The sequence below is a fragment of the Sus scrofa genome, chromosome 16 (assembly GCF_000003025.6).
Source record: "Sus scrofa isolate TJ Tabasco breed Duroc chromosome 16, Sscrofa11.1, whole genome shotgun sequence".
In the NCBI taxonomy this organism is placed as follows: domain Eukaryota; kingdom Metazoa; phylum Chordata; class Mammalia; order Artiodactyla; family Suidae; genus Sus; species Sus scrofa.
In genome coordinates, this window is record NC_010458.4 from 24,061,321 (window position 1) to 24,076,657 (window position 15,337).

The following is a 15,337-nucleotide window of genomic DNA, read 5'->3' on the forward strand; positions in this document are numbered from 1 at the left end:
TACTTATGAAAATAATACAATATATGATGAGTGAGAGTTTTTAACCTTGGACGTTAAATGTTCTTCTAGAAATAACACTGTATTTAATGGCTACATGGTAGCCTGTTTTATGAATGGACCAAGGTTTATTTTCGTAAGTAGTGTTGGCTCCAAAGAAACTGGGTAGGGAGAGTAGGAGGTGACAGTCTATAGTTAAATCTGGGTCTGTCGGATTCCAAGCCTACCCGTTCTGGCCACACTCCAGTACAGTGCTATAAATAGGGAGCTGGGCCAGCAGCCAAGAGCCTTGGGTTCTGGTCGGGTTGTATGGCCTTGAGAAAGTCACTCCCATTTTTTTAGCCTCAGTTTCCTCATCTGAAAAATACTGGGATTGAACTGAATAATCTCCAAAGTCCCTTTATCTCCAACTTTACCCTGGCATTTCCCACTATTTCCCCGGCATGTCCTAGATTGCTTTTGACCCAGTTATTTCTGACTGCTGTCTACCAAGTGCCTGAGTCACTCCCCACTCACCGAGACATTCGTCAATATAAAGAGCTCTCCTTTTGTCTAAAGCATCATATGGCAGCTTTCTAGAGCTTCTAGAAATAAAATTGATATGGCGGGGTGACTCACTCATTCAGCACCCAGTCACGGAGTGTCTGTGCTGTGACAGGTGTGTTATGGTCTTGGTTTCCCTGAGCTGAGTAAGACTTAGTCCCACCCTTTTTAGCCCACAGCCTGCGGGGAGACAAACAGAGCAGACCGTGACAGCAGTGCTGTGTTCTGGGCGCACACACAATGTGAGAAAAGCAGCCCTGGGCAGAAGAGAATGCCAGGAAGGATGAATTGTTAGCGAGGGGCTGTTGGCCAAGCACTTGAAATCGTGGTGATCCTGGATCTCTTTCATTTGAGATCAGTACCTGCTATAGGTAAGACATTGTGCCAAGTGCTGGGGACAAGAGTCCGTTCAGAGATGCCTCAGCCCTGCCTCTGTCCTCCAGGAGATTTGAACCTAGAGTGAGACTGACAGCCACACATGCCTATATAGGCAAGATGAAATGAGAGCTTGGAAAGGTGGGAAGAGTTTGCATGCATCCTGCTCTCTCTGATGCTATTGGCTCCGCAGTTGTTAAAACGATTTGTCCTCTATTCCATAAGGCATCTGCTCTTTCATCTCTCCAGATCTCCCTTTAGTTAATTAACTTCAATAAGCTTGGAAGACACAGGTTTAGGGAAAGAATGGCTAACAGCTGTTTCCTCTAAATAAAGAATTGAGGCATTTTATTCGCAAAGGAGATAAAATCTTTAACCAAATAACAGTAGGTGACCACCATGTTTGGACTTTGAGTATTGAAGGAGTCCAACTGAAGTCATTTACCTTTGAGTCAATGGGACCTGATAAATGATTCACTTTGCTCAAACTCATTAAGAATTCGAATGCCAGCGTTCCCTCATGGCTCAGCAGGTTAAAGATATGGCATTGTTACTGCTGTTGCTGTGGTTACAGCTGTGGTGTGAGTTTGCTCCCTGGCCCAGGAACTTCCACATGCTGTGGGCCAAAAGAAAAAAAAAAAAAGAATTAAAATGCCAACTTATTAATTTTCAGCAGGAAAGGAAACTGGAAAGGTAACTGGGGTCCAGCCTTTTGGTGCAAATTGACACAGAGGTCTGAATTATGCATTCTGAAGTGTCATTATAGGGAAATGAATTAGGTATCTTAGAGGAATATTTTTGTTCAAATCTAACATATTATATGGTTCTGAAAGTAATAAATGCTTTCTGAAGAACAACACAGAAAAGTATAAAAAAAGGAAATTAAAATCACTCAACTTCACCATCCAGAAACATTTTAGTTTTCCTTCTCTTTATAGCTTTTTAAAAATAGCGTAAGTAGGAGTTCCCGTCGTGGCGCAGTGGTTAACGAACCCGACTAGGAACCATGAGGTTGCGGGTTCGGTCCCTGGCCTTGCTCGGTGGGTTAACGATCCGGCATTGCCGTGAGCTGTGGTGTAGGTTGCAGACGCGGCTCGGATCCAGCGTTGCTGTGGCTCTGGTGTAGGCTGGTGGCTACAGCTCCGATTCGACCCCTAGCCTGGGAACCTCCATATGCCGCGAGAGCGGCCCAAGAAAATGGCAAAAAGACAAAAAAAAAAAAAAAAAAATAGCGTAAGTACTTTAAAAATATAAGACGGAGTACATAGTTCAATGTGATTTTTTTAAGTGTATGGAAAAAGGCAAGGAAAACATGATTTATGATGTAAACTCGGTGATGAAGTGAGAGTGGGCTTGGTAGAATAGTGGGGATTCAATTTATGTATTATTTGAACATTTTTATCATGAGCATGTATAATTTTAAAAATAATTTTTATTGAGGTGAAATTCACATAACGTAGTATTAATCACTTTATGATTAAAGTGATAAATCAGGGACACTTAGTACATTCAAAACATTGTGCAACCAGCACCTCAATATGTTTCCGAAACATTTTTCCTACCCCTAAAGGAAACCCTATAATCATCAGGCACTTATGTCCCATTCCTCTCTCCCCCAGCCCCTGGCAACCATCAGTCTACTTTATTTCTCTATATGTTTACCTATTCTGGATATTTCATATACATGGAATCATACTGTGTGAGACCTTTCATATCTGGCTTCTTCACGGTATAATGTTTTCAAAGTTCACCTAATTTGTAGCTTGTATCAGTATTTCATTCCTTTTTTATGGCTGAATGATATTCCATCATCCGAGTGTACCACAATTTGTTCACCCACTTCTCTGTTGTCAGACATTTGGGTTGTTCCCACTTTTGCCTATTGTAAATAGTTCTGCTACAAACACTTGTGTACAAGTATTTGAGTCTCTACTTTCAGTTCCTTGGGATATATACCTAGGAATGGAATTGCTAGGTCATATAGTAATTTTATTTTAACTTTTTGAGGAATTTCCAAAATACTGTCTACAGTGCTAAAGCCATTTTACATTCCCACCAGCAATGTACAAGGGCTCTAATTTCTCCACATCCTCACCAACAATTGTTATTTTCACTTTTAAAATTATAGTCATCCTCATGAATGTAAGATAGTATCTCATTATGATTTTGATTTGCATTTCCTTAATGACGAATGATGTTGAGCAGCTTTTCATGTGCTTTTTGGCCATTTGTAACTTTGGAGAAATGCCAGTTCAAGTTGTTTGCCCATTTTTTAAATTGATTTGTCTTTTTTGTTGTTGAGTTGTAAGAGTTCTTTACATATTCTGGATACTAGATAAGTGATTTGAAAATATTTTCTCCCATTCTGTAGATTTTTTTAACTTTCTTGACAACATTGTTTGATGTACAAATTTTTTAATTTTGATGAAGTTCAGTTTATCTATTTTCCTTTTTTGTTCATGTTTTTGGTATCATATCTAAGGACCCATTGCCAAAGCCAAGGTTGTGGGAGTCCATAGTGAGATTTTAATTGGTACCCTAGCCATCCCCAGCTTTGAACTTAAAAACATCACAAGAGATGGGTATCCTTGTAGGAAGATAGTTATTGATGGCTAATAACTTGGATTTTATGACACCCTTGTTAATCTCACTTCAATAAAATGAATTTTCTGAGATTTTCTTCTAAAATCTGAGGCTAATTCCTTACCTGGGTCTTGAAGCCGTCTGCCTTGCAGACCAGTCACATGAAGAGCTTTATTCTTGCATCCACCAGGGATACTTCTCAGCTTATCTGGCTGCGTCCAAAGCCCCATCCTTGTTATCCATATCCTGAACTTGGCAAGACATTGTGGGAGCCAGGCAGCATACTGCTCAGAGATTCCATTCCATGTGACCTTGGATTGGGCAAGATACTCTTGCATTAGCAGTTGGGGGACAGTGCAATAAAGGCGAACACAGGTTTTGGTATAAGAGCAATCTGTACTTAAACTTCATAGAGCTTTGTGTAGATTATTTACACTTACTGAACTTCAGCTTCCATATCTATAAACAATTACTGTCTCAGTTTCACAGTGGGCATTACATGAGACAACTTGTAATATTATGTGCTCAATTTTGTCATTGTTGTCATTTTAACCTCCCTATGAGAAAAATTGCACCTGTAGAATGGCAGTGTGGGAACATTTTTTTTCAGTATTGGAGATTCCTTCCATTTTATTCTCAAAAGAGGTACTCTCTTGGAGTTCCCATCGTAGCACAGTGGTTAACGAATCTGACTAGGAACCATGAGGTTGCAGGTTCGGTCCCTGCCCTTGCTCAGTGGGTTAACGATCTGGCGTTGCCTTGAGCTGTGGTGTAGGTCGCAGACGCGGCTCAGATCCTGCGTTGCTGTGGCTCTGGCGTAGGCTGGTGGCTACAGCTCCGATTCGACCCCTAGCCTGGGAACCTCCATATGCTGCGGGATCGGCCCAAGAAATAGCAAAAAGACAAAAAAAAAAAAAAAAAAAAAAAAAAGGTACTCTCTTGCATTTTAAACTAGATGCCAGAGGGTTTTCGATTACCAAGGGAAATCCCCAAAGAACTAGAAAAATCAGTGCTAAGAAGATGACTTCTCTTCTACCACAGACCGTCAGTAACCAGCTGATTTTGTCAATACAGTCTTGATCTTCTCAATACCTTTATATCATTCCCATTTTAGTTGCCCTCCAACCAACCAGTGAAACCAGGTGCTTCAGCAATACACAGTTCCTGTTGAATCTGTATGGTGTCTCCTCCGCTTGAGTAAAAAGTGGGGCTTTATTCTTCTCCAAGAACCAGCAGTGATCTCATTCACTCCAACAGGGCCCATCCTCTCTCTGGGCTGTTTCCCAGCTCACTGACCTCAGCAAATCTGTTTCATGCTTGAATCTCTCCTCTTTCGTAGACTCTGTCACACCACTATAAACACTCTAAACTTGCAGCCTCTCATTGTTTCATAGGAGTCTGTTGTGTCTCTCCAGCTAGTTTTCCTCCTTGACCTAAGAACCTTGTCACAATTATTTATTTTTATTTTATCTTTTTTTAATTTCCCCAATACATTATTTTTTTTTCTACTGTACAGCAAGGTGACCCAGTTACACATACATGTATACATTCTATTTTCTCACATTATCAGGCTCCATCATAAGCGACTAGACATAGTTCCCAGTGCTGCCCAGCAGGATCTCATTGCTAATCCATTCCAAAAGCAATAGTCTGCATCTCTTAACCCCAAGCTCCCCATCCATCCCACTCCCTCCCCCTCCCCCTTGGCAACCACAAGTCTATTCTCCAAGTCCATGAGTTTCTTTTTTGTGGAAAGGTTCATTTGGGCTGTATATTAGATTCCAGATATAAGTGACAGCATATGGTATTTGTCTTTCTGACTTACTTCACTCAGTATGAGAGTCTCAGAACTGTATGGAGGTACCTTAGAAAACTGTACCTAGAACTACCATCTCACCCAGAAATCCCACTCTTGAGCATATAACCAGACAAAACTTTCCTTTAAAAAAATATTTTATTTGACATTAAGTGCCTAGTATGTTGCTGGTCCCGCCTGAAGAGTCCAATGAATTCTTGTCAGCAGTGTTTTAAGTTCAGTGCATTGAGATGTAAGCAATGCTGTTTAGAGATAGGACTTGCTCTCACTTTGCTATTTTAATAAACTATGAAATATCGACTTTCAAAGAGAAAACGTTCATTTTAGATTTCTACAACTATGAAATTTATAGCAAAAAAAAAATCCTCTTTCTTTCTTCAGCCTAGTTATAAATTTCTAAACCAGTTAGACTGTTCAAAAAGTATTCTTGGAATTCCTGTCATGGCCCAGTGGTTAACGAATCTGACTAGGAACCATGAGGTTGCAGGTTCGATCCCTGGCCTCGCTCAGTGGGTTAAGGATCCTGCATTGCCATGAGCTGTGGTGTAGTTCGCAGACTCAGCTTGGATCTGGTGTTGCTGTGGCTCTGGTGTAGGCTGGTGGCTACATCCCCAATTAGACCCCTAGCCTGGGAACCTCCGCATGCCATGGATGTGGCCCTAGAAAAGACAGAAAGACAAAACAAAAACAAAAGTATTCTTTTGTCCTGTGTAACTGTTTATCAGTTTATTAATTTGCTGTGTATCTTTGAGCGAGTCATTTCATTCACCCAGGGCTTAATTTCTTCATCTGCCGAATGATTTCTAAATTCCTTCCAGCTTTTCAAGGTGTCTAATTCTAGGATGCACGTGAGCAATATTTTCTAAAAGCCAACAATGATGATATTGAACAGTTTAATTATCTGTGTCATTCAATTATTCTCCTATTAAATGTTATTTCTTATCTTGTTTTGGTCTTTCAGTCTTGTCCAAACCTTTGCCATTAACTCCTGAATCACTGAAAGTTTCCATCAATTCTGCACATCAGTGCTTGCATTTACAATGGATGGTCCACTCCCTTGCTTATCATCAGGAATTAAAAATGGTTTTCCAGATACAGATCAGTAGATTTACAACATCCAATGTCATCTGGACAGTAAGTATTTTTCTTTTTGGCTCTTTTTTTTTTTTTTTTTTTTTTTTTGCTATTTCTTTGGGCCGCTCCCGCGGCATATGGAGGTTCCCATGCTAGGGGTCAAATCAGAGCTGTAGCCACTGGCCTACACCAGAGCCACAGCAACGCGGGATCCGAGCCGCGTCTGCAACCTACACCACAGCTCACGGCAAAGCCAGATCGTTAACCCACTGAGCAAGGGCAGGGACCGAACCGGCAACCTCATGGTTCCTAGTCGGATTCATTAACCACTGCGCCACGACGGGAACTCCTTGGCTCTATTTTAAAAAATAATCTTACAGCACCATGATTTATCTTTTATAATATAAAAAAAAAAATCCCAATGTGGAAATATTTTAGCAACTCAGAACATTGGTCCTGAATAATTGCATTTCTGTGTTTTTGGTTAAGAGGATCTGGGGTGAGTAACATGGCAATTTGGGTTTGGGAGGCTGGATAGACTGTGCTAAGAAAATAGGTCATTTCTCAGTTCTGCTCTGTTTCGAAAGCTCTTGGGGTCTGTCCTTGTGAATCCCGGATTCCAAAAATCTATGATGATCAACCATCTTATTCCTCTTCCTTCTTTCTTCTCTGTCCATCAGAGATCTTCCTAAATCAGAAGTAATAATTTGGCAACATTTTTCCTGCCAGTCTGCCACAGTCTGTGGGCTAAACCAGGGTAGGACAAGGTCTTATTCATCTTGAAGAAACCAAGACCATAACACACCTGTCACAGTGTAGACGCTCCGTGACTGGGTGCTAAATTTCTAGAAGTACTTTCACACCTTCTAACCCCATGCCGAAATGCAAGGAGGAAAAAGTTCTAGCATTTTCTGTCCTGGCCAGCAAAGAGCTTCTCCATGGACCACGTTGGAAAGGAACTTACAGTGTCCTTTGTTGCCTCATGTGTGGCTTTTTCTAAAACAAATTAAATTAAGAAGCTCTTTTTTGCCTTTGAACTATTGGGGATTGATTTTTTTTCTCACTTGTCTTGGTTCAAATTGTGGTTGTGTCTGTTTTGCCTGGTACATCCCCATTTGTGCCCTGGGACCTACTGGTGGTTTCTTTCCATTACTATGTGTGGCCTGGGGGACCTGTGCACACATCAGGTTCATTTGTTACTGTGGATTGTGGAAGGGCAGTGAAATGTTTTCTCACTGAAGAGAAACAGAAGTTGCCTGGAAGGAAGGGGAGGCATAGGGAAGTGTCATTTCTGGGGACCCCCATTTGCTAGTGGACAGCCACTCTTCTCCCAGACGGTGGAGGTGAGGGAACAGGGGATCCAGATGGTAAGCTCCATTAGCAAACAGAAAGGCCACTAACTTTAAAGACTCCAGCTACTTTTTCTTTCTTTCTTTCTGTCTGTCTGTCTGTCTGTCTGTCTGTCTGTCTGTCTTTCTCTCTCTCTCTCTCTTTCTTTTGTCTTTTTAGGGCCGCGCCTACGGCATGTGGAGGTTCCCAGGCTAGGGGTCAAATCAGAGCTGTAGCTGCCAGCTTCCACCACAGCCACAGCAACACCAGATCTGAGCTGCGGTGTGGTGGATTAAAGGATCCAGCATTGCCACAGAGGTAGCGTTAAGTCACACCTGCAGCTCAGATTTAATCCCTGGCCCAGGAACTTCCATGTGCCATGGGTGTGGCCATAAAAAAATTTTAAAAATGAAGAAAAAGTTCTTTCTGTTATAGTAAATGATAACAACATATGAACAGAGAGTTCTGCGTATCTGTCTACACCTTTTTCGGAGCTGTAGCTGCTGGCCTACGCCAGAGCCACAGCAACACCTGATCCAAGCCGCGTCTGCAACCTACACCACAGCTCACGGCAGTACCGGATCCTTACCAACTGAGCGAGGCCAGGGGCCGAACCCGCAACCTCATGGTTCCTAGTTGGATTCGTTTCCGATGCACCGTGATGGGAACTCGTGTCTACACCTTTGATTTAGGTAGTCCATCTCTTTTTGAGGTAAAGCCGCTGGTGGAACTTACTTGTATGACCTACAGGCTGGAGAGGTCTGAGAGCAGAGTTTTGCCTTGTCTGTAGCATTGTCCTCATGATGTGCAGTGCAGCCTGATCCCAACAAGGGAGAAAACTAAGGTACAGGGAGGTTTGCGGTGCTGCTTTTTTGTTGTTGTTATTTACTCATTTGACAGACTGTAATCACACCTGCCTGTGCCAGATGCTAGGAATAGGAAAGGAAAGCCCATCTTTGACCTTGAGTCATTGACGGCACAGTGGAGAAGACAGTCCAGGACACACCCAGCCAGGCTAAGAGGATGATGTAAGAAAAACTGTGCTGCTTCACCCTGAGAGAGAACCCCCAGGACTCTCCCTGTGCTGGCTGGGGTTGGGTAGGCTAGGAGCTGCTACAGCTGGTGGGAGGAAGTGGCTCCTCTCATGGCAGCTCTGTCTCTGGCTGGAGCCCTGGGCCCCTAGAGGGGTGACAGGCACACAGAGTCACAGTGTAGCCGAGAAGAGACAATGCCACCAGGAGCTTTTTTTGTTTGTTTTTTTGTTTTTGCATTTTAGGGCCATACCCGCAGCATATGGAGGTTCCCAGAGTAGGGGTTGAATCAGAGCTACAGCGGCCAGCCGACACCACAGCCACAGCAATGCCAGATCCGAGCTGCATCTGCGGCCTACACCACAGCTCACAGCAACACTGGATCCTTGACCTGCTGAGCGAGGCCAGGGATTGAACCCACAACCTCATGGTTCCTAGTCAGATTTGTTTCCACTGCGCCACAATGGGAACTCTCATGAGGAGCTTTTATCTGAATCTCTCAGGCCTGAAACTGAGGACAGACATAAGGTCCCCCTCCAGTTAAGGAGCCAAAAGCCGGCCAAGAGGGGCTGCTTCTGTCTAAACCATCATCTCCTCTCCAATGGCAGTTCCCTGCGATGCACCCTTACTCGAGAGGCGAGAAGCAGCATCTTTCCAGACCCATGTCTCAGATTGCCATGACCCCACATAAGTCAAAGGAAAAACATCTTGACCCAGTTGCTCATGGCTGCACCGGGGCCTCCGAGAGGGCTCCCGGATGGCGTTAGCCCCCAGGATGCTCCATACAGGCTCACCCAGGACCGGGTTCCACCCTCAGCTTTTCACTTGCTTTCTGGTTCTGTCCATGGTGGGAGAAGGCAGAGTTAGAGTAACCGCTCCAGCTTGGAAGGAGGCCTGGAGCGTGAGTCAGAGAGGGCTAAGCTCAGGCCTCAGGAACGAATCCGGGACCTCAGCTGGACTTCTGTGCAAATGCCAGGTTTTTGTGAGTGACTCACGTCTGCCAGGGCCACATGGAACTTGCCACTTCAATGAATGAAAGCAGCCCAAAGACAAGTCATCGCTTTTGTGAAGATTGCTGAATCAATGCATTCAAGGCAAGTTTCCTCTCTTCCACCACAGGGCTTTAAAGACCACAAAGCTCAACTTGTGGTTACGCAGAATCCACACAGAGCGTCTGGGAAAAAAATAGAGCTCCCTGCATGTTAATGAAGCGAGGAAATGGTTTAGCACATAGTTTTCAACCGTGGGCTCAGGTCCAGGCATTGTTCGAGGCACGGGGCTCTTGGTGCTGCTAGAGCGAGGAACGGATCACACAGACCAGGGCATCCCAAACGTGAGCGGGGAGGGGTGTGGGGTGGGTCACAGACAAGGGGCTGTGGGGTCAGAGTCCACCTGACCTTCTCCAGCAACGTGGAGGAAGAGCCACTTGAGCCCAAATGGGAAAGAAGCTTAGAAGCTACTTTTACATGGAGACGAGACGAATGTTCCAGGAAGATCCAGCTGGTGTGAGCGGAGCCCTGAGTGAAAGGGGCTATGAGCTTTTAGGCCAAAAGGTGGGGAACACATGGGAAGGTGGACCCGGGAGCACACGGGACACTGGGAGTCCTGCTCAGGGGTTGTGTTTTATCCTGGGAGCAGTGAGAAGGGAAATGACAACATCTGATTGGGAGGTTTTTTTAAAAAAGCTCACTCTGGCTGCACAGTGGAGGGAAGTTGGGAGAAGTGGAGCCGGTGAAGTATGACCACTTGGAAGCCAGGATAGGGTTGGTTCGGAGGAGAGGGGCCCGGAGCGGGTGGTGACCGTGGGGACGATCAAGGGAAGTGGCTGAATCTCAGAGGGAGAGGTAGGAAATCCAGTAGAAATCTCGTCTGTAGCTTGTGGACATTTTGGCAGGATCACCATTGACAGAATTTCTTTTCTTTTTTCTTTTTTTGGGGGGATTGGCTCTCAAATAACATTTAAGAAAAATGTTACCCTAGATTGCCCATAGTAAATGGTAAAAGTTGCATGGATCAGGACCCAAAATGTGTAGTTAAAAAAATGTGTTCTGGAGTTCCCGTCATGGCTCAGAGGAAACGAATCTGACCAGTATCCAGGAGGATGCAGGTTCGATCCCTGGCCTTGTTCAGTGGGTTAAGGATCCGGCGTTGCCATGAACTGTGGTGTAGGTCACAGATGAGGCTCGGATCCTGCGTTGCTGTGGCTGTGGTGTGCGCCGGCAGCTGTAGCTCCATTTCGACCCCTAGCCTGGGAACCTCCATATGCCACGGGTGCGGCCATAAAAAGACCAAAAAAAAAAAAAAGTGTTTTGTCATGTAGGGATAAAGAAATGCAGTACCCTGAAATAAAATAAATACTTCACAAAGCAGAGTTTCGCATAGAATGAGAAAGGCATACATGATTAGGTGCCCTTCCTGTGGACTGAGTGGTTCTCCCTCCAGGACCGTGTTTGGTTCCCCAAGGGCACTAGAGAAGGTTGGCAGCCTGGGGGAAAGAAAGCACAGGTGCAGAGAAGGCCTCAGAGTTTGGCAGCTCCAAGTGGCATGTGACGTGTCTGTGGCCCCATCCTTTTCACTGGAAGACTTGCCATTGGCCCTTGAAAAAATGCATACAAATTCCACTTTCCCCAGGAAGAGCAAGGTGTTTTTGGTCCCCATTCCCCAGCTGTGGGGGCAGAAAGCAGGTGTCCCGAGGGGCCCACTGAGGCACATGAGTGCCTGGAGCTGCGAGCACATGAAGAAGAATGAAGCCCAGTCCCCACTTCCTTGGTGCCATGCTGGAGTCAGGGGCACAGCCCCAGATGAAGTGTGCCAGGGGCTTCTGGGAAGGTGCGGATGGGAGGAAGCCAGAGGAAAGAGCAAGAAAGGTTTGATGAAGGAGACAGGGTATAACAGAGCCTTGAAGCAGAGCGGGCACACTCACCAGGGACACAGAATAAACACTGAGGTATAAAAGCATAAAGCTCTTCCAGAAGTGAGGGCTAGACCACTGTGTCCAGAGAGAAGGGCCCTGCAAGGCAAAGGCAGCTGGGGGTCGGACTGGAAATGACCTTGGATGACAGGGCCAGGTGTGAAGGGAGCCACTGAGGTTGGTTGATTTCGAGAATGAAAATACTAGTGTCGTAGAGTGAGACTAAAAGCTGTGTGAGAAATACACATTTCAGTCCAACTTGGAAAAACTTCCCAAGAGCACACGGTATAGGACATTGCTGTGGGGCTGACATCTGGGGGGACCAAAGACTCTGACAGAGGGAGCTCAAGGGGAGGGGGCATGGGCCATGTGGCCGTTGTATCTGAAAAGACAAGGGAGTGACGGGGAGCCATCCATTGACTTCTGGGGGGATGGTGGAACCATGATGGACTGCCAGCTCTCCTGAGATTTGGCTAGCTTGGTTTGTTTTATATTAAAACATTCTCATCAATCTTGCTCCTTTTTTTTTTTTTCTTTGTCTTTTTAGAGCCACACCCGCAGCACATGGAGGTTTCCCAAGATAGGGTTCGTATCGGAGCTGTCACTGCCGGCCTATGCCACAGACACAGTAACGCAGGATCCGAGCCATGTCTGCAACCTACACCACAGCTCACGGCAACGCTGGATCCTTAGCCCACTGAGCGAAGTCAGGGATCAAACCTGCATCCTCATGAATGCTAGTCAGATTCGTTTCCACTGAGCCATGATGGGAACTCCAGTCTTGCTCATTTCTTAAAGGGTGCCTCAATTCATCCTCTAGTTTGCAAGAGTTTTCTTAGCAGGTTCTATGTGGCCAGCCTGTCTCTAATATTTTCCCCCAAGGCTCAAGTAGCTTCTGTTTTTGCTCCCCATGACCCACTGGAATTGGAAGCCCAGAGGGATTGGGAGCGAGTTTCTGGAAGGCAGGAGGCTGTGGCTGCCTTCTTGCTGGGCCCTCAGAGCACAGAAGCTGGCTGGCTGAGGACAGACTGTACTTGCTCATGGAGTTACAGTGGACATTTAAGTGTGTGCTTTAGGAAAAGCCCAGTCAAGCCTTTTTCCAGGATCACATGGCTGGCTATATGTTTCCAGGTTTTCGCTTTATTTCTAGGAGAGCTACAGCACCACTGTGAAGGGGAACCAAGTCCTGCGCTGGAGCTGGGAGTCCGAGCTCCCTCTGGAATGTGCAACACACTTTGTAAGAGTGAGGAGTATGGTGGATGATGCCAGGATCCCTGAGCCGAAGTTCTGGAGCAACTGGAGTCGCTGGGAGGAAGCGGATGGTAAGAAGTGAGGTGATGCAAGCGTGAAGGGATTTACTAACTCATATTTTCTGGGGGTCAATAGTCAAAGTCCCTTTTGAGGACCTCCAGGTAGACACCAGTGCTATTTTTCTTTGGCTCCTATTGGATCTAGAAAGCATGGGTGTGACACTTGCCACCGGGAGAGCGATGTCTGAGGATTTGCCTTCTGAATTTTTTCATTGAGATAATTATGCAAATGCACGCAATGTAGCATTCATTTTCCTGCATGTGACATGTGTATTGGCTACACGTCAAGTGTAGGGCAGGGCATGGTGACAGCTGAGCGTTGGGTACAGGCATTTCCTCCGGGAGGCTGGCTGGAGGGGAATGGGAGAGGGGGAAGGAAGCAGGGGGCCATCACGACGGACAGTGAGTTTGCCTAAAATGGGAGGGATTAGAGGACTCTTGGTGCCATGGACATACAGAAGGAAGATGGAAGCCAGAGGAGATATTGGGTGACTGGCATCTGAGAAGGTAGAAGAGGAGTGACCTACCTACAGACCAATTTGGAGAGTATGAGGGACACGTGGCGTGGGGACTGGGCAAACCTGGTGGGTGTGCATGTGACTTTGCCACTGGCCGGGTGAGCGAACTTGGCTTGGTCTCTGCCTGTCCTGTGCATCCGTTGTGGTCAGGTGGTAAGAGGACCAGAGAGGATATGCATAAGCACTTAACACCACCCCCACCCCCACGACACATGGCCAGGATCAGTAAAGAGCAGCCGCTGCCGCCCTGGTGAGCGATCGCCAGCGATAATCCGACCCTCCACAGGCCGCCAGTCCCAGCGCTGTCTCAGTTCTTAGAACAAGAGCAGCAGTGTTGTGGTAACCACAGGAGCCATGGTACCGAGAGTCGCTTTGCACACAGCAAAGTTTATAGACTTGTTATAAACTTTGCTATAAAATTTTTTCTATCGTTTATAGATGTTTAGATTCCTATGTGCTCCAAGGGGTCGAAACAGCTAAAGGTGTCTGTTGAGAGTGAGACAGGAGGGGGCTGGTTTCAGTGCTGCGTCCAAGTCTGACTGAGCGGACCTTTTTTTTCTTTTTTTTTTTTAACCTTGTAGCACAGAATTCCCTCGGACAGGATCTGTTGTTCCTCTTCCCTAAAGATAAGCTGGTGGAAGAAGGCTCCGATGTCACCATCTGCTACACTTCCAGGAACCCTCAACATAACATATCCTGTTATCTGGAAGGCGCACAGATCCACGGAAAACAACTTGATCCACGCGTATCCGCGTTCGAGTTGAAGAACGTGTCCTTCATTAGGAGAACAGGGACCAACATCTTCTGTGAGGACCCAGGAGTTGCCATGAAAGGCACTGTTCTCTTTGTCTCAAGTGAGTGTACACGTCTCGCCCCCCCCCCCCCCCCCCGGATCCTGTGGAATAGCTCGAATCTCTTTCCCAGAAGGCAAGGAACCATTTCCACCCATGGAATCAATTTTCTTTCGTTTCCCATGTCTTCTAGGAAACTCTGAAGCAATGCTTGGAGGATTTCCTGTTCTTTTCTTGAGCTTGCTGACATGTTTTTCCTAGAAACTGGGAGGGTGAAAGGGGAGAAAGTTCAGGTCTTGACCTGGACCACTGGGAAAATATCCTGCTTTGCATCAGTCGTGCTGGAAGGGCTGAGGGACGGCGGAGGGAGGAGAGGGGCTGCGGGCCGGACAGCCCTAGAGGGGCGGCCAGGGTTGTGGCCGGAAGACCTGGGTTTGAATCTTCTTCCCATGGCTGGTGAGACATCTTGAAAGTTTCCTTGCCGGTCCAAGTCTGTTTCCTCCCCTGTGAATGGTGGTTCTGAGGATGAATGAACACAGACAGGGCCCGGCCCCAGGACGAGAGTTACACGTAGTCAGCAAATGAGGCCACAACTGTCTCCACCTGGGGGCAAGACAAGTTAGGTGCCCCCATGGGGGGTGGCGGGGAGAGGAGGGAGCATTTTACTTTTCCTGTGGCTCTGTGTGTGCTCACAGTGGTCGCCTGTTTGTCGGGAGACCTCCCTGCCCCTGCGCAGTGGGGCAATGTCTACAGAGGCCATCTCCAGTCTCCTGGACGCTTGGTCCCCTGCGCCCCTTGCCGTGGCCTCTAAGGACGGCAGTGACCAGGGAACTTGGAGGTGCTGCTCATTCCTTGAATGCTCAGCTCCCAGCTGTGGAGTTTAGCAGGTCCCCCGGATCTGACTTCCCAACATCCCAAGCACAGCCCGGGCTCCCCGCAAGCCACAGCATCCACAGGACACCACCAGGCAACGCTGACTCCATTCAGTCAGCCTTTTGCTCACTCTGTGTGCCTTGAGCAGATACTAGCAGAGTGCAGACCACACCTGCCCATCCCTGG

At 46.5% G+C, this 15,337-nt stretch overlaps 1 protein-coding gene across 5 annotated transcripts in view; it reads left to right on the forward strand.

Moving 5' to 3' along the window:
• The window catches only part of OSMR (oncostatin M receptor), a 60,531-nt gene that overhangs the window by 20,009 nt on the left and 25,185 nt on the right, over positions 1-15,337 (forward strand). For 3 of the 5 annotated variants that reach the window (XM_021077088.1, XM_003133904.5, XM_013984748.2), the window contains exons 3-5: positions 6,276-6,448; positions 12,810-12,981; positions 14,069-14,341. In XM_021077088.1, the coding sequence (XP_020932747.1) occupies positions 6,276-6,448; positions 12,810-12,981; positions 14,069-14,341 (618 nt within the window). Of the gene's footprint in view, positions 1-712; positions 912-6,275; positions 6,449-12,809; positions 12,982-14,068; positions 14,342-15,337 lie in introns of all 5 variants that reach the window. The other 2 variants (XM_013984750.2, XM_013984752.2) reach the window with 2 other exon arrangements.